Genomic DNA, 23,705 nt, shown 5'->3' on the forward strand with positions numbered 1-23,705 from the left:
AAGAGGATTTTAGATTTTGTGATTTAACATTTAGGTTATCAATTGTTTCCATTGAATTTTTTAAAAATATATCAAAATGTATTTGATGATGCATCCTCTTGTACATGCTAAACCAATTTACAAATGTGATTGTTTCTACTTTGCAGTAAATGCATCTTCTGTAATCTTCCTGTACATCTGGGAAAAGTGGTCAGTTACAGTACATAACTCCTGGAGGATTATAACATGTAAAAAAGGTTGATTCTTGGAGAAAAAAAAAAAAAAAAACATTTATTTTTTGATAAAACATAAGATACATTGCCGTTAAGACATTGAAGGCAAGAATTTAGTTCCAAAACACCATGAAGATTAATTTCAAAAACACTTTATTTTATTTGTTCTCTCTATAACCATACACATTATCAAATTAATGCAGTGGAATGAATATGTATTGAACCCATCAAATGGTAGCAGCAAGTCGATTACCTTTAAGGAATTACATTTTAGTTGTTTTGTGGCATTTAAACAAATGAGGGAAACTAAAATCCTACATAATTAATTTAGTGAGTCAATGTCTATAATATCGATATTTTAAAATGTACTGATAACATTTTTTTTTTCATCTGGAGTAGGGATTTAATAAAATCTAGTCACTCAGAGTACTATTGGAATCATATTACTCTTTATACTACTGAAAGAAAAAAAAGCACACACATTTGAAGTCTCTTAAATCAGCCATGATCCCTGAGCAGTCCCTCACAAACATAAATACACAATCTCCGGGCCACACTGACTGTAAATTATAGGGATCTGTGTGTCCAGGATACCACAGTAAAAGAACCTTCGGTCATCTGAGATGAGCAAGAATAAATATGTCCAAAAAACTTGGCAACCCCAGACGAGGTTGTTTTTATGACAGGATTTTATGATCAGACCAACATGGTCTTATGTGCTGTCTGACACTGGACGCTTGTGAGATCTGAATGCAGTGACTGGCTTGGCCTTCTATTAAGACATACCGAGGTCTCATGTACGTCTTGTCTTTGGCCTTTTTGATTGACGCTTGGCTTCGTCCAAAGGCAGTCCATCCCCGCTTGTCTGAGCGAGTCCTCGAACACCCTGGATCTGACTGACCATCTGCAGAAGAAGTGGGATCACCTGGGAAAGACATAATATCATTATCTACATAATGTCTTAACAACTGCAGCTATTATAAATGTCAATAATTTCTAAGTGGCTTTGAACTATTTTCAAAGAAAAAGCAATAGGTACCCGCTCATGATTATAGACAGCAAGCAACAACAGTAATGTCAGGGGAAGGGCGATGAAAGATCCCTGGGCAACATCCTGATCTGGTATTTTCCTCTGTGGAAAGCCGAACAAATTCGATCAAATCAAATCTCAGAGTTTGGGCTTTAAAACACAATAATTAATAATAAGTCATATTTTCAATGCATTCAGCTGCACTGACACTATTGATTACTAAATTGAGCTGAATAAAGATACTGTTACCTTCTGTAAAGCTGCTTTACAGCTGGATTAAACTGGTTTCATAATTTATGAACTTTGCAACACTGACACTGTTATCAAACAGAATCAACACTGAACTGAATAATGATACCATTGTCTTCGGAGTTGCTTTACACTTGTACAGTGATTAATTCTGCAACATTAACATGGTTATTTTCCTGTGTTCTACTGCACAACTGCTTTGTTGCAAGTGCTATATAAATACTTTTGAATTGTCTTGAGAATAACAAATTAATTTTATATGAAAGTCATACTCGTGAAAGCTTTCTGAGAGCAGAATTTAGATCCTTTCGACACCAAATGCTAAACAAACACTGATGAATGATCTATTCACACAAATCTTACTGGTCAGCACAATCTGATCACTGGACAAAGAAAAAAAAATGGATGTCTTGTGTGAAAAGATTCTTACATTAGGGTTAAAGGTTAGTGTTACATGTTTGTGGTAACCAGAAGACGTGAATGAGACTTGTGGGAGTTTGAAGTCATACTGGGATTGAGAAAGTGATGTGTGCAGAATCAACACATAGCTCTGCAAGAAGAAAATAACATTTAATTAATAAATGAAAATATCTGACTATTTTAAGATTTACTTAATCTAAGTACTGGCAGATTAATATGAATATTGTAAAACAGATTATAAAAATAGGAGCTGTTTAGAGGAGAACAGTAAATATAACTGGAACAGAGAGGTGATAAGTATGGGTCTACCTCTCCATCCCGTGGCAGAGGGGCAAAGTGGAAGAACATGGACTGGCCAAGAGACACACTCTGAATGGGATTGTCAAGGTTGTCACTCTTGCAGAGCTTTACCTTCAGAGGAGGAGGAACAACAACTTAAAGATTTCATCAAATACGAAAAACCATTTCAAAGGAGTAAATATGTTACTGCACCTACCCAGAGAGTGGGAAGATGCTCAGAGGAAGTGATGACATTGCCACTCAGATCAAACTGATTGATCTGTCTGAAGGCGATTATGTTTATTCCTTCAATATCAGTGTTGCCCACCTAAAACCATTCCAAAAAGAAATACATGAACAGAAACTTCAAATAAAATGAGTAAAACAAAACAAAACAATAAGGCAAATAAAACTTCAATACTCACCTTGATGGTTTTGTGTGGTGGTAATGCTCTCTCAATGTGATCATTTCCCTCTCCTCTCAGCTGAATGTTGTAGTTACACCCAGGCTGACATTGATCATGAAGGAAAGATGAGCTTTGTTTAGGATCTTAAAACATATGTTCTTATGAACTTTCGTTATTGTTTGTTTAAGAGTTTTCTCTTGTGAAGTCTCACCCTCAAGCCTCGGAGTCTGAAGCGGCCCTCTTCGTCAGTAACCGTGTCCTCACTGTACACGCTGCACTCTCCCTGCCCCACTGCCTCCACAGCGACACCCTGCTCTGCATCGCCTCCTATTGACTGCACTGTTCCATAATAGCTGAAACACATCAAAACGCACAAACAGAAAATTTACCCCACAATGGAAAGTGCATGTTTAATTTGTTTTTATTTTTTTATAAATTGTTCGAAAGAGACATTTATAATGTTTACACATACATACATAATTGAGTTCTATACTTTAGATTAGTGCTGCACGATAAATCGCATGCAATATTTAATGCCGGTTCTGTAATCAGAGGTAACTCTCCATCTCCTGCACGCTTTCACATGGAGAAGCATTTACTACACAGAGCAATTGTTCACTGACAAGCTGCGCAAAACCACGATCGTTTTAACCATAATTTGTCATTTTTAAGCCATCACTGACTGACGCAGCAACCTCCGCAAGATGGCGCACGTTAATAAAGATCACACTACAGCCAAACGCAAAGACTCGATTATTATTTTATCTAAAAAAAAATAATAAAAAAATTCCCTATTCAGTAAGAAAGCTAATTATTATTGAAACCAATGGAACTGCATTTTGAAGCACTTGATCCAAATTCCAAGCATTTTTCAAACCTTGAAAACATTGCATTAAAATTAAATCATCTTCAAGGATTCCAAGCACCCGTACAAACCCTGTATTAAGCAGCACTTGCTGACCTGTAAGCTGTTTTGAAGCCAGTTATGGGAATATGGAGAACCTGTCCTTCTTCTACTGTGATCATTTGTGCTGAGGGCTCAAAGCGGAACTCCTTCATCATGGGCTTGAAATAGTACTGGCCAGGACTCTGAGATGGAGAGAGGAGCAATTAAGACAATCTCTAGGTATTTTATTGTTTGGAGAAGAAATATGAAAACATTTTCAAAAAATCTTCTTTCATGTCCCACAGAACAATGTCATATAGCAATTCGATAATGATAATCGTGATATGATAATAATAATAATAATAATTCTTAAATGTATATAGTGCTTTTCTAGGCACTCAAAGTGCTTTACATTGTCGGGGGCATCTCCTTATCCACCACCAGTGTGTAGCATCCACCTGGATGATGCGACGGCAGCCAGAACGCCCACCACACTCCAGCTTGTTGGTGGAGAGGAGACAGAGTGATGAAGCCAATCAGCAGATGTGGGGATTGTTAGGAGGCCATGATGGTCAGAGGCCAATGGGCAAATTTAACTAGGATGCAGAGGTCACACCTCTACTCTTTTCGGAAGAAATCCTGGGATTTTTAATGACCACAGAGAGTCAGGACCTTGGTTTAACGTCTCATCTGAAGGACGGTGCTTGTTGACACTATAGTGTCCCCATCACTACACTGGGGCGCTAGGGCCCACACTGACCACAGGGTGAGCACCCCCTGCTGGCCTCACTAGCACCTCTTCCAGCAGCAACCTAGTTTTCCCAGAAGGTCTCCCATCCAGGTACTGACCAGGCTCAGCCCTGCTTAGCTTCAGTGGGCAACCGGTCTTGGGCTCCAGGGTGATATGGCTGCTGATATAATTTTCCTCGATAGTATTATATGAAGAGCTCGAGAAATGTTCGATATAATGTCTATGCGCCAAAAGCGAACGAAACAGCATGACTCATTTGAATCACGCCACATGGACCATTTATCCGATCGGATCAAAGTTCGGCCGATACCGAGTACTGATCCGATACCTGGGTGTGTATCTGTATATACAGCTGTATATACTACTAGCCCTGTGTAAATTGCTAGAATTATTTTATGGTGTGCTGCAGACTTATTATTACAGTATTTTTATTATCTGACATGAATTTGACAGTAATATTATTTATTTTCTTAAGCGAAAAAGAACTTCAAATGCAACCAAAAATCTAACACCGCAAACTAAAAAAAGGTATTTTAGTTTTACAATATAACTGTATAAAAAACTGCAACAAATAAGTCTAGGAATATAAAAATGGTATATAAATCAGGTAATCTCTTTACAACAAAACAGTTAAAAGTAAAAAACAAGCAACCATCAAGGCATAATTATTATTATCAATAGAGACATATTATTATTACTACATAGAGACATAGCTAAATCTACTGTAGGCTAAAACAGTAGCTTAACATATTGTCAATTTACTCACTTTAAACCGAACATTTATTTTGATGGGTTGCCATGAAGATCTTTGAGTGTCTATGTTTATGATATGACAGTTTTCTCAAATAAAATGGTAAATTCTCATGATGATTCTGCGCCCGTCACCCACAGAAATGTAGAATTTGCAGGAATAATATTTAAATAGTATTTTGCAGTTTAATATTCACAGACACTAGTATATATTCGGCTACAGTCTGGAGCCCTGCGCTTAGACTAACACGGAAGTGACTGAACGCAGCTGCGGGTAACGTATATACTCAAACTTACTACCGGTACTACAGAGACGCTAGTATCATTACATTTTTAGCACTGACTTGGTAGTGAAGTGGCATTACTTGTGGCATCCCTAGTTGCCGTTTTACTGTCTGGTTGGTCCAGTCTGAAATACTGCTAAACAGCGGACATACTGCTAACCACTGATCTATAATATAGAAGCAGCTTCACTATCTGTTGGCAGTTTAGAACGCGATGAGCGATCCAGTCATATTTAGATCAGTGCTGCTAACGTGTTTTTATTTCTTCTTCGCTGCTCTGAACAAGGGTTGCTTGTGGCAACACAGCACAACTTCCTGTTTTTGCAATGCATTCTGAGCAGTGAAGAAGAACCATGCAGCGGTTAGGCAAAGCTAGCGGTAATAACTAAGAAAATGGTATCGGATCGGTATATGGGTTCATTTACTCGCCGATGCCAGAATTTGTTGATATTTCCGATACTAGTATCGAAATCGGAACAACTCTAGTAGTAACCCTCATTGCACCATGATATTATGGCAGAAATTTGGGATATGCACACTGAATTTTATTAAAAGAGTAATGGTATAATTGTAGAATGTATTTGTGAGCACGTGTGCATTTACACTGAATGTTTTTAGACAAATAGGCATGAATATGACAGTGGGCAAATGCATAAAGTGCAGCATAATTTGAAATCATGAGTTTAAAGTGTACAGCATTCAATACACACGGACCGACCGTCACACAGAGATCACGCGATCATGCTGGATAAAAATGCTTACTTCACAAGATCTCACAGCTGGATTCGAATAAGTTTGCAAGGTTTGTGAAATTAAATGTTCATTAGCCATTCAAAGATTTGTTTAAAGCTGCGGTAGGGAACTTTTGACGCTCTAGCGGTTAATAAACAGAACTGCTTGCGTCTTGCGGAAGAACATCGTAGCCGGAACTACTTCTCTCTGTTTATGTCTATGAAGAATCACAAAGGTACTGGGTTACTCCCCCGTGGTACCCCCGAAGCAATCTAAAATAGTCCGAATATAAACACTTATTATAGGTGCACCTTAGTGATTTAGGACAAGCTAATAACACAGTTTGGAAAATGGATTCATGGTGTACTCGCTTATTATATACATTTTTCTACATTTTGAACACAAACAAAGTTACGGAACGCAGCTCTGATTGGTTGATTTCTTACCGGGAGCGGTCCGTAACTGCAAATGGAAATAGGACCACTGGGAGGAGCCAGAGGAGCTTGATTTTTTCACAGATTATCTGTCTCATATTCTACTGTCAGGACATAATGACAGGTTTAACAAATATGTAAAAAAGATATTTTTACAAAAGTTACCAAATGCAGCTTTAAATGACATAAATGCGTATTTGCTTAATGCTGGCGGCTAACGAGGAAGTATTATAATGTTTTCCTTTTTATTACTAATAATATAAAAGCAATCGTATACATTGATTCCTTTGTTTAACCGTTCTATCTTATTATTAGACAGACTTCCATCCATATTAGACAGAACTGTCTTGTTACATCAGAGTGTGAGCTGGGTTCGTTCAGGCGCTGCCTTTCTCAGAATTGTTTGGTGCGCCGACATCAGCCAAGCAGAAAAACTTATCCGGCTTTAAAAATTTTACATTTATCATGATTATTGATATTGACTGATATGAAAACAATTTTTTTGGGCATATTGCCCAGCCCTAAGCATAAGCTATACCTTCAAGATTGTACAATAAAACAAATGTGCTTAACACGTCAAAAAAATGAACATAGTGACTATGGGCCTGAGAAGACAGTACCAGGTTGTTGAAGGTTAGGAGACCAGTGTCCTGAGTTAGCATGTTTGAGCGGAAGTTTGCCCCACTGAGAGACAGCAGAACCCCAGAGAGAGGAACACCATCCTCTGCCTTTATCTGTGGCACAAGAAAAAAAAAACCTTAAACCAAATGAAACATTTTTGTCCTACAAATGAAAATACTTGAAATGTGAAAATAAAGTGAGGACATTAATGTGACACTGACCTCAAAAGTGACGCCTGCCAGGGCAAATGCCTTGAAGTCTCCTGTGTTTTCCTCCACTGGAGTCAGGACAAAGCCCTCTTTACTGGCACTGATTTCATACAGAGAGTCACTATGTAGGGGTCCAACACTGTTTTTAAAGAGGGAAAAAAAAAGGAATATTTATTTTCAGCAATAACGACTGCTTTTTACTTCTAAATAGGCCAACAGTTTAAGCTAATATGCATTATTAAACACATAGACAGAGCTATTAAATAAAAGAATGCAGTCTTTCTGTGAACAAATGAGATAACCTGTAGGTTCCGGTTTCATCCGTGAGAACTGTAATGAGAGGGGTTGTAGCTCCTCTCTCCTTAATGGAGATTTCCACACCCTCCAGGGTAGGCGAAACCTGCCCTGTAAGGAACAGCCCTGCCCGGCCCACAATCTCCACCATTTGACCTGGGCAGTTTTCTGTTAAAACAAATTGTTGTATATCAGATTTCAATATAAACTGGGGTAAATGTGTGTGCTTATAATTAAGACAATACATTAAAATAATATCATTAAGAAATACCAGTTGGCAATATCAAGCAGCATAACAAGATGTTCTGTACAGCTGAATATAACCAGAAGCCTGGTACATTCAATTTACAAATGGCAGCACATGCCTTTTTATGTAAAAAAATTAGGTGGATACTTTTCCTGAGTCTACATCAGGTGTGTCCAGTTCTCTACTGGAGGGTCACCTTCCTACAGAGTTTCGTTCTAGATGTATCCTGAACCAGCTAATTGAAGGGTTGTGGCTTTAAAAGAGTTAAATTCAGAATTGATTTGTTTGCTTCATATCTCTTGGAGATCTGTTTCTGATTGGTATTCAGCAGACAACCTAAAATAAAAAATGTACCGTCAGAAAAAAAAAAAAACTAAGTTACCCTTAACCCTTGTGTGGTGTTACTGTTACTCAGTCAGTGTTCGTTGGTCTGGTGGACCCAGTGCATTTTGTGGTTTTTAATTCAACAATCAAAAATGTTATGTTAAAATACTCAACAGATGTTTACTTCATCCCAATTACAAGCGATATACACAGTATATATGCTTAATATTTGCCTTTTACCTTTGTTAGATCACATTCATGAATTACAAGTGCTACAATTAGCAGACAACATCTATTCATACAAAGAACAAAATGGATATTTAAAAATTATTTACAGTAGGAAATTTACAAAATATCTTCATGGAACATGATCTTTACTTAATATCCTAATGATTTTAGGCATAAAATATTTTTTTATTTTTTATTTTGACCCATTCAATGTTTGTCGGCTATTGTTAAAAATATACCCCAGCGACTTAAAGGTACAATTTATAATATATGTAAAATATCCAAAAACAACTAGGATAGTGTTATATATTTTGTCCAACTGATTACTAACACTATCTCTAATGTTTTCAACTACATGAGAACATTCCTATTTTAAACAGTGACACGAGGCAGTGCAGTCACCTGTCAATAACAAAGTTACCCTTTGTTACCGCCTTTACTGATGTAGAAACCATATGACAACAGTTTTGTGGACAAATGCGGAAGTAGCTTCGCGACAAACTTCAACTAGAAAGAGATGCTGATCTCGCTTGTGTTTCACTCAAAGGTGAGTTGTTTTGATTCGTATCTTTACAGAAAACGTATGCTATTATAACGATCAACAAGATTAGTATTATGTGGCATACATGCCAAACGCGGGGCATCGCGTCTCTAGACCCGTGCGAGGATGCGTCTGATCCATAGTCTGATTGCGTCTTTGCTTTGACTTTGTATGTAATCTACTCAAATCGTTGAACTCGTGTTAAATCCATGATTTATCTTTCCGTCTGATTGATGGCTATCAGCGGCTGGGTAGAAGACAACAAATCCCATCATTCCATGCTCCTTCTTAGTGTCATCAAACCACACAATTGTTATTGTTTTGATAGTGCGCCCTCTTGTGGCAGGTCCTACATACTTGGTCTAGGGTCACATACATGCTTTTTCTATTGATATGAATCAACTGCATGAATTTGGTTGTTGGAAAGTGTCATTGTGGATTTCCTTTTGTGATAAATATCAGTTTTGTTCTTTGTATGAATAGAGGTTGTCTGCAATTTGTTCCATATATGTTGTGAAAAGACACACCATGCTTCCATTAGTATAAAATAAAATGCTTTAAAAAGGTTGCACTCTAACCTCCAGTGATTGTAGCCTCTACTTCAGGAGGGTAAAACAGAAATTCTTTGGATGAAGGTGTGACTGTGATCTTCTCCCCAGGCCTGAAATAGCCAACACATCCGAGACATAAAATTAAGACCATGAAATTTGTGACTGGTAGGAAGAGTCTTCTTTAAACATGATTTAACAATTTTTTTCTAACACAGACAGAAAAGGAAAATACTAGCAAACATTCTCCAAAGATCCTACCGTGCCCAGTAGGAGAACTCATAGTGGAAAGGCTCATGGAGTTCATCTGGTTTCTCTTCCACAGGGGGGCTGTTCTCGTCTCCTCTTTCTTCCCTCTCCTTCTTACGGGCAGCTATTTCCAGAAGCTGCTGCTCCCATCGCTGCTCCTCATTTGAGCGCAGGGGCCCCAAAACCAAAGCAGGCTCACTCTCAATGGAAGATCTGCCAATATGAAACAAATACCACCCCAGGTGTATGGAAGGCAACAGCCAGAACACAAAACAAAGAAGATATGCAGTACTCCTTTAGAAACCCATTATAATGCTTCCTCTCACTTACTTGATGGTGACAGTGACATCCAGCATCTTATCAGTGGTAATGAGTCCCGTCATATGGTGTCTAACAGCAGTCAGGGTTAAAATGCTTGGGGCAGACCTAAGGAGTAAGGGCAAAAAAAAAAAAAAAAGCCCATTTCATTCAACAATGTTAAACAACATGCAAATACTGCAAAAGCACCAGATCAAAAGGTAAAAAGCTGTGGCAGCCACTTTGACTTTAATAAAATGCTTAGCACCGGGAGTTACATACGTGTTGTAGGTGTAGTAATCTTGTTCAAACTGGTGACAGGAACGTGGAGTCACTTTATAAAGACCTTTGATTAAAAATAAATTTGTTTAGCACTTCAGGCTTTATGGACTTAATGAACTTACAAAACACAAAAGGCTGAGCTCACCTGGCTTGGACAGACAGAAGCGATTAACTCCTTTGGACAGATTGTAAATGCCAACGTTCTCTGGTGAGCTGCCATCTTGGAAAAATTCCTACAATTTTGGACAAATAAGGAATCATCAGCAATACTATTTTAGGCTTGTAACAGCTGATTGTGGCCACTATGTGTTCAGTGTTCTTTAAATATTGAATGTTTTCAGGCCTTACCAGAGTAATGGCATGAGATAGTGAGCAGCGCAGCAAATATCCGGTTTGTCTGAACTCCACTCCCTCCACGTATGAGTCAAGTACATCGATCTCCACTGACTTTTGCTTCCAGCACCACTCTTCTTGTGTGATAGACACTGTGATAACCAGAGTTTTTTTTTTTTTTTTTTTTCTTAATCTGAATGTCTATACTGCTGAAATGCACACTTAGTTTACAATATATTGCAATTTATTAAACTTTCAACATTATAACAAACAAATCACATTAAATACAATATGTAAAATCCAACTTTATTTATAATTCTGCTATTGCTCATTGCTGTATTTGTTGTGATGCTTCATGCTATGCTTAGCTCCTCAATTTGCCGGTGGAGTGCTTGGCCCAGTAATTGCTGTTTGCAGCTATATTTAAAAGATATTATTGCTCTTTAAAATTAAAATTGAATGATCATGATTATAATAATATCCTGTCTTATGTCACTATACAATAGTAATATTACAATAGCAATGTATCCGATTCTTAAGGGGATATTTCACCCAAAAATGAAATTTACCTCATGATTTGCTCACCCTCAAGCCATCCTAAGTATTAAAGACTTTCTTCTTTCAGATGAATACAATTGAAGTTTTATTTAAAAATGTCCAGGGTTTTCCAAGCTTTATAATGTAGTAAATGGTGGTTTAGACTTAAAATAAAATGCATCCATCCATCATAAAAAGTACTCTACGTGTCTATGGGGGGGGGGGGGGGGGGGTGGAGTAGTAAAGGCTTTCTGAAGTGAATCGATGCGTTTGTGTAAGAAAAATGTCCATATTTAAAACTTTATAAACCATAACCTCTCGCTTCCACCTAACTGTCGTATGCAGGATCACAAGAGAGTTTCAACAGATGATTTAGGCTTAGCATAAGCTCCGATGAGAAGTAACAAATGCGAATGTGCAGAGGAGACAGCAAAACAAAACACTGGTCATGGATTAGAAGTACAAAACATACAACATACAGGTGCATCTCAATAAATTAGAATGTTGTGGAAAAGTTCATTTCAGTAATTCAACTCAAATTGTGAAACTCATGTTTTAAATTAATTCAATGCACACATACTGAAGTAGTTTAAGTCATTGGTTCCTTTAATTGTGAAGATTTTGGCTCACAGTTAACAAAAACCCACCAATCTCAACAAATTAAAATACTTCATAAGACAAAAAAGAAAAAAAAGAAAAATTGAATTGTTGGCCTTCTGGAAAGTATTAGTACTGGAAACTCAATTTACTTTACATGTTTCTCAATACATGGTAGAGGCTCCTTTTGCTTTAATTAATTATTGCCTCAATTCGCCGTGGCATGGAGTTGATCAGTTTGTGGCACAGCTTTTTTCTCATTTTCCTCTTGACAACACCCCATAGATTCCCCATGAGTTTGCTGGCCAGTCAAGCACACCAACATCATGGTCATTTAACCAACTTTTGGTGTTTTTGGCAGTGTGGGCAGGTGCCAAATCCTGCTGGAAAATGAAATCAGCATCTTCAGCAAAAGGAAGAATGAAGTGCTCCAAAAAGTTTTGGTAAACGGGTGCAGTGACTTTGGTTTTCAAAAAACACAATGGACCAACACTAGCAGATGACATTGCACCCCAAATCATCACAGACTGTGAACACTGGACTTGGGCTATGAGCTTCGACACCCTTCCTCCAGACTCTAGGAATTTGGTTTCCAAATGAAATACAAAACTTGCTCTCATCTGAAAAGAGGACTTTGGACCACTGGGCAACAGTCCAGTTTTTCTTCTCCTTAGCCCAGGTAAGACGCCTCTGACGTTGTCTGTGGTTCATTCCTTGACACATTTGTGTGTGGTTGCCCTTGATACCTTGACCCCAGCCTTAGTCCATTCCTTGTGAAGTTCACTCAAATTCTTGAATCGATTTTGCTTGACAATCCTCATAAGGCTGCGGTTCTCTCGGTTGGTTGTGGATTTTTTTCTTCCACACTTTTTCCTTCCACTCAACTTTCTGTTAACATGCTTGGATACAGCACACTGTGAACAGCCAGCTTCTTTGGCAATGAATGTTTGTGGCTTACCCTCCTTGTGAAGGCTGTCTATGACTGTCTTCTGGACAACTGTCAGATCAGCAGTCTTCCCCACGGTTGTGTAACCTAGTGAGCCAAACTGAGAGACCATTTTGAAGGCTCAGGAAACCTTTGCAGGTGTTTTAAATTTATTAGCTGACTGGCATGTTACCATATTCTAATGTGTTGAGATAGTGAATTGGTGGGTTTTTGTTAAATGTGAGACAAAATCATCACAATTAAAAGAACCAAAGGCTTAAACTACTTCAGTCTGTGTGCACTGAATTTACTTAATATACGAGTTTCACAATTTGAGATGAATTACTGAAATAAATGAACGTTTCCATGACATTCTAATTTATTGAGATGCACCTGTACATAAGCTTGATCTTATGGTTTATAAAGTTTTAATTATGGATATTTTTCTTAAACAAATGCATCCATTCTCTTCAGAAGGCCTCTATTAACCCCCAGGGCTGTGTGGGAGCACTTTTTATGACAGATGGATGCACTATTGGATGACAAAATCTTAACCCTCATTCACTGCCATTATAAAGAATTTTTTTTTTAAACTCCAATTATATTTGTTTAAAAGAGGAAAGACATATATACCTAGGATAGCTTGAGGGTGAGTAAATCATGGGAAGTCATGGGCAGTAATTTGTACTTTGAGTAATTAACGCGTTATCATTTTTAAAATAGTAATTAGAGTATAGTTACAAGCCGAGGTCTTTGTAGGTTACTGCTGCGTTACTTTGCTGATAAAATGCTGAGTTTTATAATCATGAGATTGTAAAAAGGATGTAGCACATGCACTGTCGAGTCAAGTTCCAGTGGATTAAAGATCTGCTCCTGCGAGACCCCGATGCAACAGCAGCGTGGGATGAGACATGTCAAAAAAAACTATTCTGATTTGAACCTCGTGACAGATAAATGCACTCCACCAGAAAGCTGGTATGTGGTGGGCGTTCTGGCCCAATGTGGCTGCCGTCACATCATCCAGGTGGATGCTGCACACTGGTGGTGGATGAGGAGATACCCCCTGTCTATGTAAAGCGCTTTGAGTGCCTAGAAAAGCGCTATATAAATGTAATGATTTAATTAATTATCAGCCCCACTTTATTTAGCGTTCATGTAAACACTACAATAAGATTCATCAATCGGAATGAATTCAGTCCGATTGAACCAAAAATTTTGCATTTAAATGTAGCCAGTGTTACATGCTTTTTCAGAAATCCTTCTAATATGCTGAAAAGTGGCTCAAGAAAGATTTTGTATTATTATAACAGTAAAAAATGGTTGTACAGCTTAGTATTTTTGTGGAACTTTGAAACATTTTTTTTAGTATTCTTTGATGAATAAAAAGTTGAAAACTAATAGCATTTATTAAAAAAAAAACTTTTTTCATAATCTAAAAGTCTTTAGTGTACTTTTTATCAATTTAATTTGCTGAAAAAAAATATAAATTTGACCAAAAAGTTTTGAATTTTATACTTTAATGATAGCAATCTCTTTTTCTCATTAAAATCAATACAAATGAAAACAACTCAAAACAGTGCTTACCTTTGTACTTTCCGGGTAAGACATTATTGAAAGTAAAGCTGAGAGTTTCACTGCTACCAGACAACTGGAGGTTCTGTCTCTCTCCCTGTCTGCTTACAGGCTGAAGAGTGACTGTCAGATCTCCACATGCCACTGATGGGACAAATCAATCACTTGAGCCAAAGACAGAAAACACATTTATCTAATTGAATTTGACAGCATTCATTGAAAACCAGCTCACCAAGACAGGACACAGAGCCAGAAACAGATGCTATGAACTGAGTGAAGAGAAGGTCAGTGATAGGACGATCCACAAGTGAGATATCGAGAGAGTATGGCTGAAGAGTAAGCCCAGCCTTCACATCACTTTCAGGGAGGGTCACCTGTACAGCACACAGTAATCTAAATTAACATGCAATTTTCTAACTTTAAAGTCATGTTGAGTCACAACTTCTCATTAATCTCATTACCTGTACACTGTAGTCTCCTGGTTTAACTTGAAAGCAGAACGCTCCATGATGGTCACTTTCGACAGTGCGGAAAAATCCCTGATCCTGTCCCCGAGTCGAGAGCACAACTTTGTAGTGCCCAAGCTGTTTAACCGTCTCAGGAAGATGGGTGACTGAGATGTGACCACACACGCTAAACCTGAAAATGACAAAGTGGGGCAAAGATTTCAAATCTGACCCCTAAAGATAGAGGACCAAGACCTAAAGTCTTTGTTTATCCTCTGAACAGTTTTCTGAGGATGATTCTTGCCTAGATACTCACCCTGCAGTAATGATGTCTGGCAGCTGAGGGGTGCTGGGAGCAATCTTCACAGTGATTGGCTCAAAGAACATCAGCTCCTTGCGAGTTTTGATGGTGTAAGTGCCTGTGGTCATATTCTCCAAACGAAATGAACCATCTTCTTTAGTCTCCACTGTGGAAGAGATCAAGGAAGAAGCAAAATATATGCAATGTGTTAATTTACCATAAATGTGTTAATTAAGAGTGAATTGTGGAGTACTTAGGATATACCCTAATATGCCTAATTATGTTAATTTAACTGATGTGTATCAACACAGTTACCTTTAATTTGGTTGTTAAGTGTTACTACAGCATCTGCAACACCCTCTCCATTGGGGCTATTCAGAACTCTGCCCATCACTGAGAATCCCATGACCCGGAATATTGGCTGAGAGACACAAAAAAAAAAAAAAAAAAAAAAAAAAATTACATAGGTTAGAAACCAGGTTAGGTTGCTGAGAAAGACCATTTTATACATTATTTATTTACTTATTTTTACTAATAATTATTTAATGTCCATTTGAAAACATGTAAAAATTATTATAATAGTGTCCAACCCAAACTGTAAATGGATGTGTTAATTCATGTCTCCAAATCTGTGAGAACAAGTCAGAGAAATGAGAAACTCACCTCCAATGTTAAACTGCTGTGTTCCACTTTGAAATCCATACGAGAAGGAGCAACGTCAAAAGTGATTCTCTCTCCTCTGTAATATGGGACCTACATTTCAAGAAGAGACAAGTTAAAAAAAGACTGACATCTGTGCTTTATCTTTACATCATAAATAAGGCTGCATGAGATGGATGAATCCATATGATCCACACAAAGATCTAATCTAACCATCATTCCATCATATTGCAGTGTGCCAAAAAAGAAGCATTAGAAGACCTTAATAATTAGGAACATAAGCATAATTTGCAACATATCTTGATAGACAGTCAAAAACCATGAAATCCAATCTATAAAAATTACTTAAAACTGATGTAAAGTCATCTCCCTTTCTGGACCTAAAACGTTGTGTAGAAATTTGTGTCAACTGAGGTTTATCAATACACATCTTAAACAAGTCAGATTTTAATAGTCAAGGAGAGAGAAAATAAAAGCATGAATAAATCCGTTTCTTGCATTATGTAGAATTCTAAGATGAAAAAAATGACCAAAATGACACTGCTGTCTTTGTTTGTAGAGCCAATATTCACAGCCAGCTTGTTATACCTTTCCTTGAACAATTGGAATTGCCAGTAATAATGTTTTTCTGACAATAAGACATTATATTTGATTTCATTTAGAAATTCTATACATCATATAAGCAGACATGGTCAAATAACATGAAGGTTGGTGACAATAAATTCTTACCACAGTGTATTCACCACTGCGAAGGCAGGGGAATGAGAAAGTGCCATCCTCAAGAGACTGGGAACTGCACAAATACACAAGGGAGGGCTCGCCGACTGAAGCCCCATCCACAGGAGCCACATTGCAGCCACTGATATCCTGAACAAACAATAAATTAGTTTAAAGTCTACTGGATGACAGATGATGAGTTTGTGCACATTAGAAGATCAAATTGTGGAATAGCATTCATTTAAAGTTATTTTGTGTGAACCATGTTTTTGTGGTCGGGCTATGAATCTAATAAAACCTTTTACCTCCTGTGTTACACTGGCAGAGTAAAGGAGGAAGCTGACTCCTTTCATAGGTTCACTATCACTCTGCACCTCTCCAGAGACATCATAACCCTTTACCACAAGAGGAGCTGCAGCGGGGGCATTTTCATTTGACACAACCACAGTGGTTGAGCTCTGTGAGGGAACAAAATAGTGAACCAAGTTTTCTTAGGGGGGAAAAAAATCCCTGCATTTACATTTAAATTAAATGCTTTGACATGAAAAGTAATGTAAGAACATACATAACTGAAGTGGCATGAACATCTTTCTTCAGGTGTTGTCACATTTGTCACTGAGAAATCTGTTTTGTTAACAAGACGTTTGTACTACCTGCTCCATGGTCCATGAGGCATGGGAGGCGGTGATGTCATAACTTCCTGGAAGCAATTTGAGGAAAGTATACCTACGAAAAATCAACACAAACAGGGTACGATGTTTTTATGTATATTTGTTAAATGGTATTTATGGACACTGGATATTATTTTGATGTGAATAGTTCAAGACAGACCCTTAGGGTAAGATGCTAAAAATAACATTATTTTGTGTATTTGGTGTAATGCCATGTGTTTATGTGGTATAAGGTTAAAAAAACACATTATTTTCCACATAACGTACATTATTAGTGCACATTACCTCTACGGCTTTCTAAAATGCGTCGATGTTTACAAAGCTCATCATTCTAAAAAGCGAGGTGTCCGCTGATTGGCCAGCTATCCAGTGCATTGTAAATGGCCTAATGCCTCAAGTGTGTGACGGAAATGTTATGCCCCTTACCCTACTGTGATGCCGTGTGTCCCGGCCTGACAAGATGAAACCAGTAAATCCCATTATAAATGAGGCATTTGTTGCATTCAGTGGGGACATAAGTACTGATTAAAAATGACTTCTACTGTCTTTTTATGCATTGCATAACATGCTGCATAAACATAAAACCATGTCTGGATTTGTGATCGCAGAAACGACAAACAAGCTCTACTTTACAATGCTCAAAACTCGCGTCTGTATCATCAGTGGCAAATCCTTTACATATAAAACGTACTTGCAGACTGTGAGTCAGAAGCACCAGCCTGTCCTTGCAAAGTTGGAATTGCCCAACTTTATAGAAACAGACACCGGCATTGTAGGCTACTCTCAGGAAACAGTCCTTGTCTTACATTAAATGTACTGTACACATCTGAATATTTGATTTCTAGTTGTGTCCTCTTTTGAAAGGCCAAACAAAGTAGTTTTGCTTTCACAATAAAACACACAGCGTCTCCATAAGATGGCGGCAGCGGCAACAGCAAGAATAAATGTTATGCCTTCTTTCTTTGCATTTGGGCAGTGTTATGCAAATCTTCCCACAAGTGATGTAGACATGTGGGGGCGTGTTTAAATGAGGCATTTTAGGTAGGCGTGGTTGACTTAACATTATAAAGAATATTTAAATGTAGAATATCTCAAGAATAACGATGGATTTGATTTATAATATTATATACTTAATAATAATAATAATAACAACAACATAATATCATATTATAGAAATAAACAGAAATTCTACCTTTAATTCCAGACACTTCAAATTCATACATATGCTTGAGAATTTGACACATGATCAATAGAGGATCTACATATTACAGATTGACCTTGTTAAATGTGTTTTTTTTTTTTAATGACTTGTTAAAGCATTGTGTCATGTTGCAATGCTGCTGTAGTATCTGAAGACATTTCGCGTGCTCAAAGTCTAGCTTGACCACTACACAATATCTACTCACTGGCCTCCAGCTTGTGTGAGCACACTCTGTAGGACATCATCTTCTCCTGCTTTTCTCAAACTTACTTCAACCCCTGCAGGCCCCAATAAATGCCCTTTACTCAAGACCTAAATGAGGGAAGACAATTACAAGATATTTTCAATTTTTTTACCTTACCAAAAACTAAATTAATAAGTCAGCTGAATAAAACTTAAACTTACAGTTCCCAGGACTGAAAACCCAGTAAAAACAAAGTTGATGTCTTGTTCTTTAGTGCAGATATCTGTAATTCCATCCACGTGCAGGTCCACAGTTGTTGGTTCTGCATACATATAATGTATAACACAATACAGGTGAATAGTGAGTCCACCTTAGTGAACACCGGACTGATCAAGAGCAGATTAAAGATAATACAAGTACTCTGAAATTGAATCATTCATGATTTTATTGCATGATATAACCGCCACTTGATATGTGAAATCATTTCTTACCAAAGCTCCATCCTGATGGTGGTTCTATCTTTATAACAAAATCTCCCTGTAAAAGATTGTAATCCCTATTAACACAAACATACACACTTACCACCAGGCTAAATTTTAACAAATGAAAGCATTCCTTAAAGGGTTAGTTAACCTGAGAATTTAAATTCATCCATCTTCTACTCACCCTCGAAGCATCCTAGATGTACAGTATGTGACTTCTTCTTTCAGAATAATCCAATCGGAGTTATATTAAATAATGACCTTGCTCTTCAAAGCTTTTCAATGGGTTAAGCAGTTGTTTGCTGTCAATAGTTCAGAAGACGTGAAATAAAGTGAGCGCATATGTAATAAAATGTCCCTCACACAGCTCCGGGGGGTGAACTAAGGACCCCTGTAGCAAATACATGTGTTTTTTTCTAAGATAAATATCCAGATTTAAAAGTAAAAGTAAAAAAAAAGCTTTTTTGGGAACCGGAAGAGGTCCAGGCGGATGTCGTGGTTTGTCATCACTGCTTGGTTAGAGACGATTTCGGAGAGAAAACAAAACAAAACGCTGGTCACAAATTAGAAGCACAAAACGAGAATTTGTAAAGAAAATCCTCAGAGGATTTCGAAATAAGTTAAGAGAAAACTGGTTTTCCTTTGATACTACACTTCCCAGAGGCGCACACACGATGCATACGTCTTCCATCTTCCACCTGCACATCTTCCGCGTACCACAGTCAGCAGATGTTAGAAAAAAAAGTGTTCATTACATTTGAAATCTAGATTTTTATCTTACAAAAACGCATGAATTCGCTATATGGGAACTTTATTCACCCCCCGAAGCCGTGTGAGGGACATTTTATTACAGATGTGCGCTATTTATTACCCATCTTCTGAACTGTTGACAACAAACACCCACTTACCCCAACTGAAAGGCTTGGAAGAGCAAGGACAATTTAATATAACTCTTATTGGATTATTTTGATATAAGAAAGTCACATACACCTAGGATGCTTCAAGGGTGGGTAGAAGATGGACAAATTTTCATTCTTGGGTGAACTAACCCTTTAAAATTACTAGAATCTATTGTGGGCCATATGTATATGTCGACATTGTGCCATTCATTTACAGTAAGTCACAGAGGCAGGAAACTGCATCTCTGATGATGTCAATTAAGGTTAAGCTGCATGTTTAAGGATGAAATACTGTACATATAAGTTTTTTATTTTAATAATGTAGAGAAGCATATTGAGTTTGGCCTTTATCAATTAGAAATATTTATATTAGTTTTTATTGTCTTTAATATGTGCATTGTTTGGCAGAGAACCCTTGGGTAGATAGGATAAATATGTTCTGCCAATTAAGTACAGAATATAAAATCATGCCTTTATTTGATTAACTGAGTTATCAATGAAATAACGTACAGATTAACTGATTATCAAAATAGTTTTAGTTGCAATCATAGAGTCCAGCCATTGTTCATAAGGCCTACATTTTAAGATGAATTTAAAACAATAACATATAAGCCATACAAAAAAAAAAAAAAGTTTATTTGGTAGTGAAGGAAGTAATGTTAAATATAAAAATTGGAAGAGATTAGTAAAACTAGAAAAACTGTCAAATAGAAAGTAGAATTCACTCTGCCCATAATTTGCTTATACTGATGTTGTCGATATCATTTTGCACAAGTTCACTGTAACTTAAGCCTCTTCTTCACCATATGATTGCCATTAATGTTAGATTATACTTTTACAGAAGGTCGTTTTGCTTAGTTCTTTACCCTGAGGGCCTACCACATTCATATTGGATGCATTATTAGGCTTAAAAATCATAAAAGATGCCAATGTATATAATTTTCCTCTACACTGTGTAGCCCCTAAAAGTGTAGCTACCTAGTGGTGAAAGGTCTTCCAAAAAAAAAAAAAAAAAAAACCTTCCTTATGATATAGCACAAATGCTACTAGACATTCTAAAATGACCTTGTATGTCTGACAGCCCATGCAGCTCTAGGTTACAGTACCTTGTCATAGAGGGGGATCATGAAATAACCATTGATTGGTGCACAGTCAGTCTGATATTTCAGAGAGCCCTGCTTAGTGTACAGCTTGATCTGTAAAGAACACACACATAGTAAAAGATGTTCATCATAAGCTCATTTTGTTTTTGGCAATGTTATCGTATTAACATATCTCAGTGAATTATAACTAAATATAACATGTTGAGTATTTTATCTTAAAAAGAACAAAAAAAAAAAAAAAACTAAAATAATGTGCGTATGTACATTATTACACCACAGTATGTAATAGTGTAATAAACGTTATACATGGACTGCTCGTCTAAGTGTAATCAATTCATTCAGATAGTTTCAGTGATTAATTTGAGTGAGGCAGATCTGTTATAATAACAATATTAAGCATGCTTGGACAAATCATGTGTTTTGCTGACAATGCTTTACAGTTGCTTAGGGGGTAACGTTAGCTGTCATACAACCTGCTACATTCACGACAGCCATCTTGCGATCTATAACCAATAACCAAAACTGTTTAGGACGGCAGATTCCTTTTACTGTCTATGGGCAGATGATATATATATCAGAGCATCAGTTCATTTCCGGAAGGTCTTGCGCTAGCTAGACAGCTAATCATTTTTACCTCTTACCTCAATGACAGAGTAATTAATTTCCACATCTGACTTGACAAAACCCCCGCAGCCTACCAAAATGTCATCAGTGCCATTCACAAATATCACATTCAAAAAAGATAGAATAAGAATCGCTAGCTCCTTAATTCCACCCATCGTGCAGCGAGCGCTGGTGTAGCGTACTGACGTACGGTGCACATGGTTCAGACGACTTCAGCCAATCATTCTAATGGAAAATCATTTTTAGTTCTTTCCTATTGGTCAGTCACGACCGGTGTCTATATTCTTTATTTTCACTGGCTGTTTCAGGAGAGGAACTCGTAAATCTGCGGATAATTAGACATTAGAAAGATTTTTGTCGTTGAACGTTGTTTTAATTCTGATATAGAATTTATTATATTTTAATTCTGATATATATATATATATATATATATATATATATATATATATATATATATATATATATATATATATATATATATATATATATATATATATATATATATATATATATATATACACACACACACACACACACACACACACACACACACACACACACACACACACACAACATCAACAGTAGGTGGTGCAATTTGATGTTGTTTATGAAGACCAAAGACAGCGAGTGACAAAACAAGAAGCTCTTAACGAATGACTTGAAATAATGGACCAATCTCCAAATCTCAGCAACCACTTAATAAATGAATTCTCTAATAGCTATTTTGCTGTTTGGCTCTGTAAAGCTGCTTTCACAGAACCAATTGTAATTGGTAATAAATAAATAAAACCTATACAGATAAAGGTGACTTGAGGGTCATAATCATTATAGTCTCACACATGTCTGGCATAAAATTTGCTGCTGAAGTTTCACTATTATGTAAACGATTCACTATTATGTTATAATGTAATGTATTGAACTTTCAAACCTTTGACTGCCAAGGAATTGATAAAAGATTTCAAGTTCTGTACATTAAATAAATAAATAAATCTGATATAAATCTCAGCTATGTTTGACAATTTTCGATAACACTTTAGAATACTGTTTCTTACTTACTGCATAACTAATAAGGAATTATTGAAGAACTAATTAATTATTAAATTAAAAGGTAATTAATTATTCATTAAGACTTAACTCAATACTGTTAACTACTAAGGAAGATGTGTTAACTAATAAGTAAGTAATAACATTTTATGATTATAAGTAACAGTTAGCTAATCAATAACTAATATATTATACATCCTGAAGAACTGCTATTAATTATCCATTATTTTCTAAAGTGAAAATAATAGAAACCCATTAGTAATTAATAAAGCATTATTAAATAATTTCACAAGAATTACTTAGAGCCCGAAACAGTATTCTAAAGTGAAAACACAGGCAACCCATTAGCAATTAATAAATAATTATCAAATAATTCTGCATGATTATTTAAAACCTATTAGGCCTATTCTAAAGTGCAAATATTGGGAACCCATTATTAATTAATAAATAATTATCAAATAATTCTGTAGGACCTATTTCACACCTGAAACAGTAGGCCTATTCTAAAGTGAAATTATAGTGAAGCTAGTAATTAATAAAGACTTATCAGATAATTCTGCAGGAATTACTTAGAACCTGAAACAGTATTCTAAACTGAACCTATTAGTAAACAAGAATTACTACCTAATTTTGACTAAAATCAAACATACAAAAAAAAAAAAAAAATCACTATAAAAGTTATCATAAACTTAGTAAAATACAGGTTACAACTTGTTTACAATTGAGAAAATGTCTTAATACATCATATTTTATTCCATTTTAACATGCATACTGCCGACATTTAAACTAATTTAACATTTTATCATCAAAAGTTAAATATTTACTGTGGAAGCAAACAAAATGTATATTTCATTTCCATTATAATAAGTTGACTGTAACAAAGTTGTTATTGTAGTAGTACTTTGTACTTGTCCTTTTACTCAAGTAATTTTGAAAATGAATAGGCCTACTTATAATTTTACTGGAGTAAAAGTTTATTGGGGTCTCTGCACTTTTACTCAAGTACTTGATATGAGGGGTACAACCTGATAATTATAGTGACCTGTTATTTCTTCAATAATTCTTTATTAGTTATGCAGTAAGAAACAGTGTAACCCAATTTTCATCTAAAAGGAAAAAAAGTCACACACTACAC

General features: G+C 36.5%; 1 protein-coding gene across 1 annotated transcript; it reads right to left on the reverse strand.

Annotated features, from left to right (window-relative positions):
- Positions 1-348: 348 nt before the first annotated feature.
- Positions 349-21,707, reverse strand: LOC128015444 (nodal modulator 1-like). Its single transcript, XM_052599273.1, has 31 exons — positions 21,544-21,707; positions 20,906-20,995; positions 18,910-18,955; positions 18,640-18,740; positions 18,440-18,546; positions 17,016-17,088; positions 16,668-16,820; positions 16,375-16,512; positions 15,649-15,738; positions 15,301-15,406; positions 15,001-15,151; positions 14,700-14,877; positions 14,471-14,612; positions 14,251-14,382; positions 10,623-10,759; positions 10,420-10,507; positions 10,275-10,338; positions 10,026-10,121; positions 9,708-9,908; positions 9,477-9,559; positions 7,567-7,726; positions 7,277-7,403; positions 7,055-7,168; positions 3,559-3,686; positions 2,809-2,950; positions 2,616-2,699; positions 2,408-2,518; positions 2,221-2,322; positions 1,922-2,041; positions 1,252-1,344; positions 349-1,137 (listed from the first exon to the last, which is right to left on the reverse strand). Exons 1-31 carry the CDS (start codon positions 21,679-21,681, stop codon positions 1,006-1,008), a joined length of 3,627 nt encoding a protein of 1,208 aa, XP_052455233.1. The 5' UTR covers positions 21,682-21,707; the 3' UTR covers positions 349-1,005.
- Between the last annotated feature and the right edge of the window lie 1,998 nt (positions 21,708-23,705).

The sequence above is a fragment of the Carassius gibelio genome, chromosome A6 (assembly GCF_023724105.1).
Source record: "Carassius gibelio isolate Cgi1373 ecotype wild population from Czech Republic chromosome A6, carGib1.2-hapl.c, whole genome shotgun sequence".
NCBI lineage: Eukaryota > Metazoa > Chordata > Actinopteri > Cypriniformes > Cyprinidae > Carassius > Carassius gibelio.